The 15557-nt window shown below is 35.6% G+C and overlaps 1 protein-coding gene across 1 annotated transcript; it reads right to left on the bottom strand.

The window, feature by feature from the left end:
* Positions 1–862: 862 nt before the first annotated feature.
* LOC138698420 (uncharacterized) lies at positions 863–14953 on the bottom strand. The gene is made up of 2 exons (XM_069824309.1): positions 14685–14953; positions 863–4867 (listed from the first exon to the last, which is right to left on the bottom strand). The coding sequence occupies exon 2, from the start codon at positions 4865–4867 to the stop codon at positions 2726–2728; it is 2142 nt and encodes a 713-aa protein (XP_069680410.1). The 5' UTR covers positions 14685–14953; the 3' UTR covers positions 863–2725.
* Between the last annotated feature and the right edge of the window lie 604 nt (positions 14954–15557).

Genomic DNA, 15557 nt, shown 5'->3' with positions numbered 1-15557 from the left:
ACCTATCATTTTTAATCAAAACTCTGTTCATTTTTTCAACAACACGTTTTCCTACTTTACCTTCTACTACACTCAGTTTATTTACAATAGTCCTCATAATATTTATTTGTTCAACTAGTTATACTCCTGACTTTTCTAACCGAATAATGGCATCCGGTAAATATAAAAAAATTGACTTCATATCCATGACTTCTTTTTAGATTGTTCTATCATTTAGCAGTTCCTGGCGTATTTGAATCGCAGCCTCGTCATCGGCATTGAAAGACTGGACCACTTTTTTCACAGATTGGAGGTGATGTGCGTAACAATTGCAAGATTCTAACCATGATCCCCATCTCTTAAGAACTGGACATGGAGGAAGCGACAATTTAGGGAATTGTTTCCTGAATTTTGATACTCGATCTAGAGCTTTTACAAATATAGTCTTTCAGTTTTGTATTGTTAGTTGGTTTCACTTTCGGCATTGTACCTGCACTTCACTACTCTGAACTGCAAACCTGCATGTTGAAGTTCTTATGCGACAACTGTCCCGTTCACCTCTTGTTGACGTGCAGAGATCTGCGGAAGGGAGGACTTGGTATAAAGGGTTGTAAACAAATGGTGTATAGATATCAATACTAGCTTTTACTACTCCAAATTCCGTTCCCTATTCACCACATATAGACAGAAAATCAATAAGTAAAATATGCAAGATAAATATTAACGGAAGCAGAGAACATGATATTTCGAGGTTCGTACTTCGTAGTAACCATGTCATAAGAGCATGCAGGCTTTCATAGCCGGCGTTAAAGGAACAAGGATTTTCCAGGCTGAGGGGCTGTGGTAGACCACAGAATCTCAGCCCTGAAAATTCTTATCATAAGAGATATTAAATCAAAGATATCACTATACCATTTTCTTATTGTTAATAACAATAGTGCAACTATTTTGATAGCGGATTAAGCATTCATGAAATTTTATTTATACTGAGTAATGTTAATACTATGGAATGAAAATATCGAAAGATAAAAAAAAAAAAATTCTGCGTGCTTTGTTTTACTATGTTGCATATCTTTACGTATAACAAACGTGGGTAGTACGAGAAATGAAACAATAAGAATAACGGAAATACAGGAGAACAAAAAAAATACAAGGAGAACAAGGCGAACAGAAGGAGACAAAGAGGAAAACAAAAAGAACAAGAAGACAAGGAGAACAAGGGGAAGACAATGATAACAAAGAAAAGACAATGAACATAAAGGGAAGACAAGGAATACAGGGACGAATAAAAGGAGAACAAGGGGAAATCGAGGAGAACATGGGGAGGACAATGAAAACAAAGAGAGGACAAGACAAACAAAGGGGATTAATAGGAGAACAAGGTAAATAAAAGGAGAAAAGGGAAGACAATGATAACAAGGGGAAGAAAAGGAGAACAAGAGAAAGACAAGGATAACGAGGGAAATACAAGGAGAACAAGGGGAAATCGAGGAGAACATGGGGAAGACAATGAGAACAAAGAGAAGACAAGTAAAACAAAGGTAAATATTAGGAAAACAAGGCGAATAATAGGAGAAGAAGGGGGAGAAAAAGACAATAAGAGGAGGACAAGGATAACAAGGGAAATAAAAGGAGAATAAGGGAAAAGGCAAGGAGGAATGTCTGTGGCTCAAGTGCTAGCGCACTGGTCTTCCATCCAGGTGGCCAGGGTTCCATCCCGGTCAGGTCCTGATGGAATTTATGGTAGATAAAGCAGATGGTGCGAAATCGATATAATTTAGAACGAAGAACATTTACTTACTACAGTTGTGTTCAAGCGAAACATTATTACAAATCCTGCACGAGAATATTTAAGCATAAACACGAGTAAGTAAGGATAAATATGAATAGATAGACGTAGAGAAGAGCAGGTATATACAGAGACTACTAAGTGTACATAATACGCGTAGATACACATAGATGAGTAGATATATAGATACTTGTAGGTAAGCATAAATACGAGTAGGTTGGCATAGATACGCGTAGATAGATATAAATACGAGTAGGTAGATACGAGTTGGTAGACATAGATACGCGTAGACAGTCATAGATGCGAGTAGATAGGCATAGGTACATGTAGGTGAGCATAGATGAGAGTAGATAAACATAGATACGAGTAGATAAGCTTAGATACAAGTAGATAAGCATATATACGAGTAGATAAGCATAGCTACGTGTAGGTAGACCCTAAGCATAGATACGAGTAGGTAAGCATAAATATGAATAGGTAAACATACAGTAGATACGAATAGGTAAGCATAGATACGAGTAGTAAGCATAGATATGAATAGGTAGATATACAGTAGATACGAATAGGTAAGCATAGATACGAATAGGCAGACATAGATACAAGTATATGATATGAGTAGGACAGATATAGATACGAACAGATAGATATAGAGACAGACAGATACATATATAGACAAAGAGGTAGGCAGTCAGTGAGAGAGAGACAGACAGACATGGACAGAGAGACAGGCAGGCAGATAGATTTGGACATTTTACAAATATGTACACTTGTTATGTAAATGAACAAATATCTTAATTAAAGTACAAAAATCCGGGACCAAAATTACACAGAAAATAACGGTAAGTATCTTGTATCAGAGCGCTAAAGTTTTCTATGCAGAGGTACTCTTGTGTCATTCTGGCCCTCAACAAGCACTGTCCTAGTACCACTCGCTTAAAAGTTTATTGCAGATGAGCACTAAAATGTAGACTCAATGGTCGTTACTGAACCTCCTTGTACTCGCAGGTTACTGTCGTCTTTCAAAGCGTCTCTTCTATGACACACGAAAGCAGTCTTTATACAATGTCTACATTTTTCACTCACAATACACAAAATAAAAGGGTTCACACAAGAGTTTATTATGCTAAGGCAGTACACTCCGACAAATACGAACACATACAATAACGTATCTATTTTCATTCCACTCCAAACGTAAACAAAACGAAACAAGTAAAAGGGTGCGTAGGTGAGTCCGAAAACAACGATCAGACCAATGAGGATGTTAGAAGACACTGCCACGTTCTTCTCGTGTTGCTCTTCTTTTACAGTATCATGTGAGATTATCTTGTATCTGCATTTCGCTTCATCCACTGTAAATCCTGTGAAGATCGTCATGAAGAACACAGGAATGATGCAAAGCCCAAGCACATCAAACAGAGTGATCGTAAGTTGGTAGACGGGATCGTTGTGCTTTACAGTGTAGCACAGTCCATCTTTCTTCGTGCCAGAGATGAAAGCACGAGGAATGGCGATAATGAAGCCTATAACCCATACTGACAACAATGGCCATATAGATGTCTGCGCAGTTTTCTTTGAAACCAGTGATAGGGCTACAAACCTTTGAAAACTAACTACCACGACACAATACACACTTACGCCAACAAACAGTGTCCTAATCAACTGGTAAATCTTACACACTGTATCATCTATGTGTCCATTGGCGCTGTAGAACACCGGAATGTTGATAAAAAGCGACAACATATCCGAGATTGCTAAGTTCAGAAGAATGAGGTAGTTGGACGTTCTAATTTCTTTGTATCTCACAAAAATAAAGATAAATGTCCCGTTAGCAAAGATGCCGATAACGCAGATAATTCCTAACGTAGTGATCTCAACTTTCTCATAGAGTTTTGAAACAGCCTTAAGTTCCTCCAGAAGATAAATGTAGCTGTCAGTTCTGTTCGTTAAATAGTTTAATTTAGATTCTCTTGACTTTAAGTCCATGAACTTTAAAATATTTTGAGTATAGAACAGATTTTTCAAATTTGTGTTTGTATTCAGCATGTCAAGAAAATATTCGGCCCTCAGTAGAGAATATCCTTGGGTTTTTGTTAGATTTATCAGCTCTGCAACAAGATCTGCGAGTACAGTGGTATCAGATACAGCGTCATATTGTTTAATATGTTCATTTGCTTCCAGTGTTTTGTAATTACTTTCCTCAAATTCCTGAAGCATCGTACACAATGTCTCCAGCAAGTCTGTAACATTTCGCGTGAAGTTCAAATTTTTCTGATACAATTCTTTCTCAAAAAATTCAATTTTAAAAAACGTATCTTCTGCTGTCATATTGTGTTTCTGTAGAAGTTTGATTACACTTTCTGTTCTAATGAGAAATTGCTGTCGTTTTTCTGTATATTCCCTAGATGTATTTAGGGCTCTTCTTCCTGCACTGAGCTTCAAAGTGCAAGCTGTTTCTTTTGATTGATTTATCATGAGATTATGGAGATAATAAAGTTTTTCTTCCTCTGAACCCAAATCCATTAATGCTCTTTCAATGTCAATGGATTCATATTCACTGAAAGCATCGTCCGGATTCTTCAGAGTTGTTGAGGGTTTGCACAATTCAACATCTTCCGGTTCGTCGTCTTCTTCAATGTCATTGTAATCGCAACAGTCTACAGGCTCAACAAAGACGTAGCTTTCGTCGTGATGTTTGAAGAGTCTGTATTTTAAATCGACAGTATTCGAAAATCTAGAAGCAACACTAAAATTGTAGGGATATGTTGTTACATTCTTGCTGCTTTTGAAGTTCGAAGGCTCATCGTATGCTGTTGTTTCGTAAGTCAGTTGCTTGTTATTGTCACGAATGTTGGTATCACTGTTATTTATACTATAAATTCTGTTATTAGAGGCTTCAGAACCAGGACCACTCACATCAAGTTCAGCTTTTGCAGTGACGGTAGAGAATTCCGAAGTTGTATCTAAATGAACATCAGAATCCAAAGCCAGAAGCTTTTCACTGGAAGTCTGTGATTCGGTAGTCGCTGCTCTGTTGCTTTCCACGCACGTTATGCAAACATACTGGTCGATGAGGACAAGCAGAATTACTTGGGTATACATCTGAAATAAAACCACATGCAAATCAATTAAAGAATTATCTAAAAAGAACGCAATGTAATAGAGTGCATACTCTTAATGTAACAGCGTAGACCTCGAATTTTCAGGCCCTTAAAAAGCAACTTTCAGGCACCAAACATTTGTTATAAAATTACCAAAAATAGACACTAAGAACATGGTTTCAGGCACCTGAAAATACAATTTCAGGCAGCTAAAAATATGATTTTATGCACCTAAAATATGTTTGTATCCACTCAAAACTCCAATAACTATACGAATAAGCCTACAATTGCACTGCTCCGTCGATATAGCAGAAAGCTAATGTTTACCTACTTAGATATAGGCCTAACACGCGGAGCAAGTCCCCTGCAATCGGCAAGCATCATGTTTAGGTAGAGCATGAAAGTCGAGGAATATAATGGACAGTAAAAATTCTATCATACGAGAATGGGTATTTAAGAGTTGTTAATGCATTACGAAAAGTGAATCTATATATATAATTTGAACTGGTAATGGAAATTACGGGAAAACGGCTAAACGGATTTTAATAAATGGCCCCTCATTTTGAAGCTTGGAACCGAAAATTTTTCGGAAAAGTAGTAGTTTTCAGTGAAATGTCAATTTTCCTACATAATTTTCCTATTTTCCAAAAACCATCTGTTGTCAGTTTTGAGAACTAATAGCTTCTCATATTCGAACAAAGCAATAAAATAAACATTATCAAGGAGGCCATGCCTCCAAGATTTCCAACAGATTCTTTGACATCACAGTGTCAATAGGTCGATTTTCGATATGTACCTACAACGTCTTTGATTTTCATTGATGTCAGAGAATAATCAAGAACTTTTTTTTAAATATTGTATAGTTAATATCATGGTTTTTTTCTCGCTGTTATTTATACTCGCTTTAAAATCATACCGCGAGTTATCTTGTGTGAAATCCGAAGGCCTGTGTACTATTATTGAGACTGGTTCTATTCTTGTGAACTAGATGGCGACTGTATACGTATTACTGATTTGTTATGAATATAATTCCGGTGATATTCAGGGATGTTGTGGCCCGAATTTCCTGGCATTTGCATTTGAGGAAAAACTGAAGAAACCTCAACCAGGAATCGGACCCGGGCCCTCCGCGTAAGAAACCAGCATGCTGACCTCTTACACCACAGAGGTGGTCTCATGGTTTATTTGTCCCTAATGATACACATTAATCCTATTATTGGAACGACTCCAGAATACCGCGTAAGTACATGTTGTTTTTGCTTTGTTGAATGATTTATTTTTGGTTCAGGGAACATTTTTTTGTACTTATTTATTTTTTTCTACCCTTGTGCCATCAATAAAAACATGTGTTTTAATTATTTTTAATTTGCACAGTCTTTGTACATAAATACATACGTGGTATTCTGAAGTATAGCGTTATTATTGATAGACAAAACCTTTTGAGGTTATGTAAGTAGACAGAGAGAGCTGCCGTGTGGCCAGCGAGCTGCAGAACAGCGAGGGTGGGGATAACTTCCCCTACTGGTGTTCTGTTCTTTGCGATGTATCCTATTGTTTATATTGTTATTAAAAATGAGCTATTTAAGTGGTGTGAGTCTTTTTCAGATATTTAATTGCGGTGTGGTGTAGATATGTAGGCTATTATGTGTGAGTACCTAATTTTCCTAGGTAGTAGTGCAATCATTACGAGCTTATGGACAATAAAATTGTACGTCATTTATTCGACATAATTAAGCTAACGTTTTACGTGGCCAAAACGATGTCCGGCATTCACTGGTACTTAATATACTCCAAACGTTGTCAGATAATATCCTTACCAACAATCGTTATGCTATTTCATACAAAAATCCAAGTCACTACCAAAACGTAAAATAAGTAGGTATGAGATTTTATCTCCTTATATCACTATAAAGGATTAATCCTAGGTTTTTTGGAAAATATAATATAGTTTTTTTAAATAAGTTAATTCATTGTTGAAAATAATTTTAAAATCAAAAGCTAATTCAAAGTTATGCGTCAGAGCCTTCTAGCGATCTGCTCCAGTAACATGAACTTTCGAGATTGGAAATGCTCGGCGCAGTAGCGTTTTCATTTGTTAAAGCAAGTCCTGACCATCGACCAAAAAATGAAGCGATCATGTTTCAAACAGCGCGTGTTTTGATTTAGTTAAACATTTGTTTAAGTTGATTCGTGCTTAATTGAAGTAAATTATTTATATAAAAGTGTTTCGTATTTTTAAAAGTAATATCGAAATGAGTTGAACATGTGTTTCAGTTTAATTGTAATTTCTTAAATGAAGTGAATTATTTATGTAAAAAGTGATTTCATCTTTTTTTAAGTAATATCGAAATGAGTTAAACTTATTCCAGTTGAATTTAAATTTCGTAAGTGTATTGGATAAAGTGAACTACGTAAAAAGTGAGTTTATCCTTTTTTAAGTGATATCAAAATGAGTCTAAGAGGACGCCCAAGAAGGCGAGGCGGTGGACATCGCTGCGCTGCTGCAGCCAGGGCTTGTAATCGCGATGCAGTGAACAATATCTGTAATAGAAATGTAGATCCGTTAGCATGAAATACTATTCATGATGAAAGATTAATTGAAATTTTCAGTGTTGGCTCTTTAAATGAAATTTGTGGACACTGTCAAGGAAGACACTTCCAAAATGAAATGGTGAACGGGCTTTTCAATTCTTGCAGTCATAATGGTTTGGTTTATTTCCCACAACCTCATATTAATGATACTCTTAAAGATTTGATGATAAATGATAATCATTTTATGAACAACATAAGAAAGTATAATAGTGCCATGTCATTTGCTTCGTTTTCTGCTAATCGTAGTCATATTCCTGGGATAGGTCCTTATTGTTTTAAAATTCAAGGACAGATACATAGTTATTATAGATGAAGCATAGATGATTCCTGCATTGGCAGTAAATTGCATTGATCGCCTGCTAAAGGACATAATGAGATGTGGAAAAGAGATGGGCGGTAAGACTGTGGTGTTTGGTGGAGATTTTCGACAAGTTTTGCCTGTGATATCTAAAGGAGGAAAGATTAAAGTAATTGAGTCATGTATTCAGGCTGCTCAAGCTTGGTAAAAAATTAAAATACTACATTTGAAGTCAAATATGAGAGCAAAATCCTCAGAAAAAAATTTTGGAGTGTGGCTTTTACAATTGGGAAATAATGAGATCAAAAGTGACATAGGAGATATCCTAATATGAATTCCTGATGAATTTATAACTAATTATTCACTGATAACTCATGTTTTTGGTAATTCTATTGATAACAATATTGCATCTTACTGCAACAGAGCTATTGTCTGTCCATTCAATGATGACTGTACAATCATTAATGAAGAAGCATTGGAACTAATTGACGGATATACAGGAGAATATAACAGTATTGATATGGTACTGCCCGATGACCATGATGACAATTTAATAAATATCATACCAATAGAATATTTGCACTCCATCACACCATCTGGGATGCCTCCGCATACATTAAAGCTGAAGGTTGGAGCAGTTGTAATCCTTATCCGAAATATGGATATGGGCTTTCGTTTGGTAAATGGTGTCCGAATGATTGTTAGAGAGATGTATAATAATCTTTTAAAACTAGAAGTGATTACTGGTGCATCCAAAGGACAAGTAACCTATTTACCACGTATTGATTTGTTGTCCACTGACAATAATTTGCCTTTTAAATTTAAAAGGCGTCAGTTTCCATTACGTCTTGCTTTCGCAATGACCATCAACAAAGCACAAGGCCAGACTTTAGACAAAATTGGAATTTATTTGTCTCGGTGCGTTTTCAGCCATGGGCAGTTATATGTGGCATTCAGTAGAATACAAGGCGCAAGTGATGTGAAAATTAAGATTATGCCTACTTCACAGCAAGGTCAATTTCCAGGTGTTGAAGTATATTTCACCAAGAACATCGTTTTTGAAGAAGTATTGAGATGAAGCAGTACTTCATATTGAAGATATGGCTATGGTATAATTATAGTTTCATTTACTTTGCTATAATCAATTAAATGATTATCAGTTCCAACACAGTGATATAATCACCAAAATATGCAGCTAATGCTGCGACGAGCCACTAGTCTAATATAACGTTAATACAAATTATTTTTTTTATTTCATATAGGTTAATATATCTATCTATAAAATAGCCCTACAATAAATAAATAAATAAATAAATAAATAAATAAATAAATAAATAAATAAATAAATAAATAAATAAATAAATAAATAAATAAATAAATAAATAAATAAATAAATAAATAAATAAATAAGTAAATAAATAAATAAATGAATAAATAAATAAATATCACCTTAAGCTCTCCAGCAATATCGTTAATATTTGCGCTGTTTTTAAGGCGTTGAATAATATTTACTTTGTCAGAAACACTCAGACGAGAATGTGTTCGTGAGATGAGCCTTACCGATATGCTGGGGGCTTGGATTCTAGTCGCAACAACAGATTACGTTGTACTGTTTTTCTGCTTTCTTTAGACTCAAACGCATTCTGCTAAACAGACGGAGCAGTGTATTTAGTGAGTATTTAGCATTACGGTATACAGTGACAAAGACAGTAAAAAATTATTATGGTTAAAAACTTTATTATATTTTAAACTATAAATACGTAATTGTTAATAAATTCATGGGCCTCATTGTTCTATGGCTGCTGATAAATAAGTTAAGTGTTAATATTACAATCAATCACTAATTTACCGAATAATAAACGTACAATTAACACATTATTCACAATTGGTATTTCAATACTGCAGATAACAAGGATTTCTCTAAATTTTCTGTTGCGAAACTTTGCTTTCCTAAGACAGAGTCTTTTTTATGTGGAGAAATATCGTTTCAATGATACCGAAGTAATGGATGAAAAATGAATTCTGGCAACAATTTGCCATGCTTATTTCTTTAGGGAAAAGTACATTCTCTCCTTTCATTACATTTCTACTGTCTTCTCAAGTGTTCAACAAAACCAGTCGCTCTCCAGGAATTTCTCATTCCTTCTACCAAACTATTACAATGTCTTTAAATCGAAGCCACCTCATGAGATTCAAAACCTTCTCTTTCATTGCTACACGAAAAAAATTAAAAACAGAAATTAAAAGAATAGAAATAGGGATGTTTAGGCTATAAAACCTTAAAACAGTTACAAAGGGAAAAGTGGAAATTTAAGGCACTATAAAACCCTTTCTAAATGTTCATATTTTATATAAAACCTGGAGATTTTTAACTTGTTTTAGTTTATACCTATACAAAAAAGACATTTAGTCTAAAATCCAAAGAGTACTCTAGTGAGGCAACCAACTAGCAGCTAACTACCTGACAGACTAAATAATTATCTACATAATTAACTAGCTAGCTAATTACTTAGCTATGTAACTAACTAGTTAGCTGGATAGTGAAATAACTAATTAACAAAATAACTACTTAGCTACCTAACTACCTAGCTAAATTACTAGCTAGCTAAGTACGTAATTAAATAACAGGATCAGTCAAGCAGATTTAGCGTTTGTAGCGACTCTCACAAGTAGGATACCCTTCTCACTCCACTTCTTTGCCTGAAGACGAAAATTGAGCCAATCTTCGAAACGTTGTGAATTCCTTATTCATTAACAGCAATAGAGAAAGTACAATCTAAACTTTTTCCTCTCTTCTTAACAATACACCAATGCTTTCTCCTTGTTTTAGACTAACTAATTAATTACTTAACTAACTAATTAGCTAACTGACACTGACTGACTGATACCGACTGACTGACTGACTGGCTGACTAACACTGATTGACTGATTGGCTCACTAACACTTACTGACTGACACTGACTAACTGGCTGACTAACACTGACTGACTGACTGACTGACTGATTGGCTGACTAACACTGACTTACTGACTGACTGGCTGATTAACACTGACTGACTGATTGGCTCACTAACACTGACTGACTGACTGACTGACTAGCTGACTAACACTGACTGACTGACTGGCTTACTAACACTGACCGACTGACTGGCTGACTAACACTGACTGACTGACTGACTGATTGGCTGACTAACACTGACTGACTGACTGGCTGACTAACACTGACTGACTAACTGACTGACTAACACTGACCGACTGACTGGCTGACTAACACTGATCGACTGACTGATTGGCTGACTAACACTGACTGACTGACTGACTGGCTGACTAACATTGACTGACTGATTGGCTCACTAACACTGACTGACTGACTGATTGGCTGACTAACACTTACTGACTGACTGACTGGCTGACTAACACTGACCGACTGACTGGCTGACTAACACTGACTGACTGACTGACTGATTGGCTGACTAACACTGACTGGCTGACTAACACTAACTGACTAACTGGCTGACTAATACTGATCGACTGACTGGCTAACACTGACTGACTGACTGATTGGCTGACTAACACTGACTGACTGACTGACTGGCTGACTAATACTGACCGACTGACTGGCTGACTAACACTGACTGACTGACTGACTGGCTCACTAACAATAACTGACTGACTGATTGGCTCATTACCACTGACTGACTGGCTGACTAACACTGACTGACTGACTGATTGGCTCACTAACACTGACTGACTGACTAGCTGACTAACACTGACTGACTGACTGATTGGCTCACTAACACTGACACTGACTGACTGGCTGACTAAAATTAATTGACTGACTGACTGGCTGACTAACACTGACTGACACTGACAGATTGACTGATTGGCTCACTAACACTGACACTGACTGACTGGCTGACTAACACTTACTGACTGGCTGACTAACACTGACTGACTGACTGGCTGACTAACACTGACTGACACTGGCTGACTGACTGATTGGCTCACTAACACTGACACTGACTGATTGGCTGACTAACACTGACTGACACTGACTGACTGGCTGACTAACACGGATTGACTGACTGACTGGCTGACTAACACTGACTGACTGACAGACTGACTGGCTAACTAACACTGACTAACTGACTGGCTGACTAACACTGACTGACTGACTGACTGGCTGATTAACACTGACTGAGTGATTGGCTCACTAACACTGACTAACTGACTGGCTGACTAACAATGACTGACTGATTGGCTGACTAACACTGATACTGACTGACTGGCTGACTAACACTGACTGACTGATTAGCTCACTAACACTGACTGACTGATTGGCTCACTAACACTGACTGACTGACTTGCTTATTAACACTGACTGACTGACTGACTGGCTTACTAACACTGACTGACTGTGACTGACTGACTGGCTTACTAACACTGACTGACTGACAAACTGATTGATTAACTAACTCACTCACAAATTAGGCTTGGCAAAGCTTGGTTTTTCGAGGGCCGAATCCGAGATGGATTCATGTACATGCTCACAGCGAAAATAATGTTGAATTGACATTACCCTTTACATTCTGTCAAACACAATACGCATTTACCTCGCTGCCTTGCAGTCAACGGCATTCTGTTTATTCAGTCGTTGCTAGAAAATAATCTGGTTTATTTTATCCGTAAAAATAATAATATGAAACTCCTGTGTTCTAATATCATACAAGCTGGACCGTATTATTCTCTGAGACATTTCAAACAAAAACGTTCAGTGCAATTTTGCTCGTTTTTTGCTTCCTTTTCGAGTTAAAAAAATGTTTTATAAGAAACATTTCACAGCATGTCCTTGGAAAGCCATTGATTTAATTCCCAATATGCTCAGTCACTTTAAGAGAGCAACGTATTATGATAATAAATAATTCAAAGAATTTTGGTTTTGTCTTTTCAATGTGCAGAAATTTGTTCAGAACAAATGTAACTTTTCGTTCTGCAAAGGAATTATACAATGTTACGTTTATTCGAATCAAATTTCTGCACATTTAAAGGACAAAAGTAGAATTCTTTCAAACACATATCATAATACACTGCTCTCTTAACCTCCTGAAAGTATAGCATACTACACGATACTTTATACATGATTATGATATAAAATGTATACATATGCAGAGACCCGAAATAGCCTATAGTAAAATATAGGTACCTGCATTTGTGCCCTAACTGTAACCTGCAGAAAATTTTCAGCATCTTTCTTCATTTCAGTGACCTTTTTTAAGCGTAGAATTATACTGAACTTCAAAAATTAAACAACAAATGTCTCAGGAAGTTAAATTCATTAAGCATATCTATACTAATATTAAATCTGTAGCCAAAATTTTTCTGGTAATTTTCGATTTTCCAAGAATAATTGGTGTTAATATGTATAATTAACCATCCTGAAACCGAAAATCGCTTTTTTGAAATTTTTGTTTGTATGTCTGTCTGTCTGTCTGTCTGGATGTTTATCTTTTCACGCGATAATGGCAGAACCGATTTATATTAAAATTGGAATATAAATTAAGTTCGTTGTATCTTAGATTTTAGGCTATATGGCATTCAAAATACTTTATTTAAAAGGGGAGTTATAAGGGGGCCTGAATTAAATAAATCGAAATATCTCGCTTATTATTGGTTTTCATGAAAAATATTACATAACAAAAGTTTCTTTCAAAATAATTTCCGATAAGTTTTGTTCTATACAAAATTTTGATAGGACCGATATTTAATGAGATAAATGAGTTTTAAAATTACAATAACAACGCCATCTAAGGCGCTGTACTGAAATAAAAACAAATGACTTCGTCTATAAGGGGCCTTGGACAACAACAATCGAAAGCTATTGAACATAGACTAAGATAATGTTTCTGTGTTTGTATGAAGTAATATCGGAAGCTAATTAATTGTTTAATTATTACTTCACCATTGGAAAGTGTAGTTTCTCTAGATGGACATAATTCTACAATGTTATTACAGTAACTTCTGAAACATATAGCAAGTAATATAAAGTATACACATTAAAACTAAATCATATGTCAATCTTCATTAAACTATGGTTGCATGTAATAACAATTACGAAACATGTTAAAGGAATTGTCATTGCACCAAATGATTGCTCTCTGGACCAAAATGACCGCATTTTAATTATTTAAATACAATTTAAACATATTAAACGATTTATCCTTCTATCAAACACGAATGTTCCCTGGATCAAACGTCCTTTTTAAATTGTTTAATTACTTTATATTTATTCCTAACAGGTGCAGCGGAGCGCACGGGTACGGCTAGTTGGGAAATAAATCAATGGTTTTCTCAAAACACGCTATGAAACGTTTCATTTAAAACCATTTTTATCTCGAAAAGAAAGCAAAAAACGAACTAAATATTAATGAAGTTTTTTGTTTGAAATATCTCAAAGAATAACCCTCTGAAATTAATGACTTTAATTACTGTTCACCCTGTATTGAAACTGAAATAACTTTTGTATTGCTCCTGATATAATTTTTATTGCGATTTTATTTAATACCTTAGCAAACAGATCAAATCATGTTTGAATACAAGAATTTAGTCTCTTGCGGTAGGTACAACAATTTACTCTACGCAATATATTAACAAAATAGAGTTATTAACATAAAAACCATCATATTATCTTGAGACGCAAGCCTAACAATCTCTTCTCCATACCTCAATGCCCTGCCACTCCACACTGACACAGAGATAATATTAAACCTCAACACACAGTTGCAAAATCCAACACTTACTCCGAATTGGCTATTCAATGATAACATTAGTTCTATTCGCATTTACTAATTCCATTGTCGCAAAGACTCTACCTTAGAAAATTACTTCTCACTCTAGTATAGTGTGTAGTGGATACGTTTTAGTAAAGCTTACCTTTTTAATCGAAGATGTTTCCTCCTTCGCTTCTTCTGCCACTTTGAAGGTTAGGTCTTTGCTTCGCTTGCAAACTGGGTAGGGAAGTCTTCACGAAGCTTTGCTCAGAGAAACGTCATCATCTCAAACTACCAATTTCCTCAGCTTACCTCACGGGTGTAATTCTTTCACGCTGATTTGATGACCTTCAACATACAGCCTCCGTAAAGAATGGAGGTATGCTTCTTAGCAACGTAATCGCAGTTAAAGCCATTTCTTGCACTGACCACATCAGCGAGTCGTTCCTATGTGTTACAAAAACTTTTAACAACCAAACTAATATTAAGACAAACTACAGATATAAAGATGATGATTAACATAATTATTAATAATCATCGCAATCGCTTATTATTTGCGAAATTGTTATTTATGACACTAGGCCTTGAAGGAACATTTTATTGGCGGATGTTTCTCAAATCACACGAGAACCAAAAAGATACTTCACAGTTATATACTATACATTTTTCTAAGACAGATGCGTAGCTGAAGGAGAAACAACAATAATAATAATAGTAATAATAATAATAATAATAATAATAATAATAATAATAATAATGATCAATCTTCTTAATGTATCCAGCTGTTTGCTGACACATAAAGTCCACTATAGTCCACTGTAGTCTATTCAGTTGTTGTTTTTCACGAGAAATGAGGGGTATTTTGATCGGTATTCATTATAGATGCCTGTTGCTAGTAGCCAGAGTTGGGGTGTAGTCAATATATACTGCAGGGCTGTGTCTTCTGCAACTGGTACTGATGATTTTAATTTACTTCTTTTGTGGTTTATGGATGGACAGTATAGAAGAATGTGTTACAGATCTTCATCATGATTAT

Source organism: Periplaneta americana, chromosome 4 (genome assembly GCF_040183065.1).
Source record: "Periplaneta americana isolate PAMFEO1 chromosome 4, P.americana_PAMFEO1_priV1, whole genome shotgun sequence".
Taxonomy (NCBI): domain Eukaryota; kingdom Metazoa; phylum Arthropoda; class Insecta; order Blattodea; family Blattidae; genus Periplaneta; species Periplaneta americana.
The sequence above is the reverse complement of the archived record's forward strand: the minus strand, read 5'-3'. Positions and strand labels throughout refer to the sequence as shown.

What these genes read in the sequence shown, in the direction of transcription:
- LOC138698420 (XM_069824309.1), bottom strand. Translation starts at nt 4,867, where the DNA reads ATGTATACCCAAGTAATTCTGCTTGTCCTCATCGACCAGTATGTTTGC.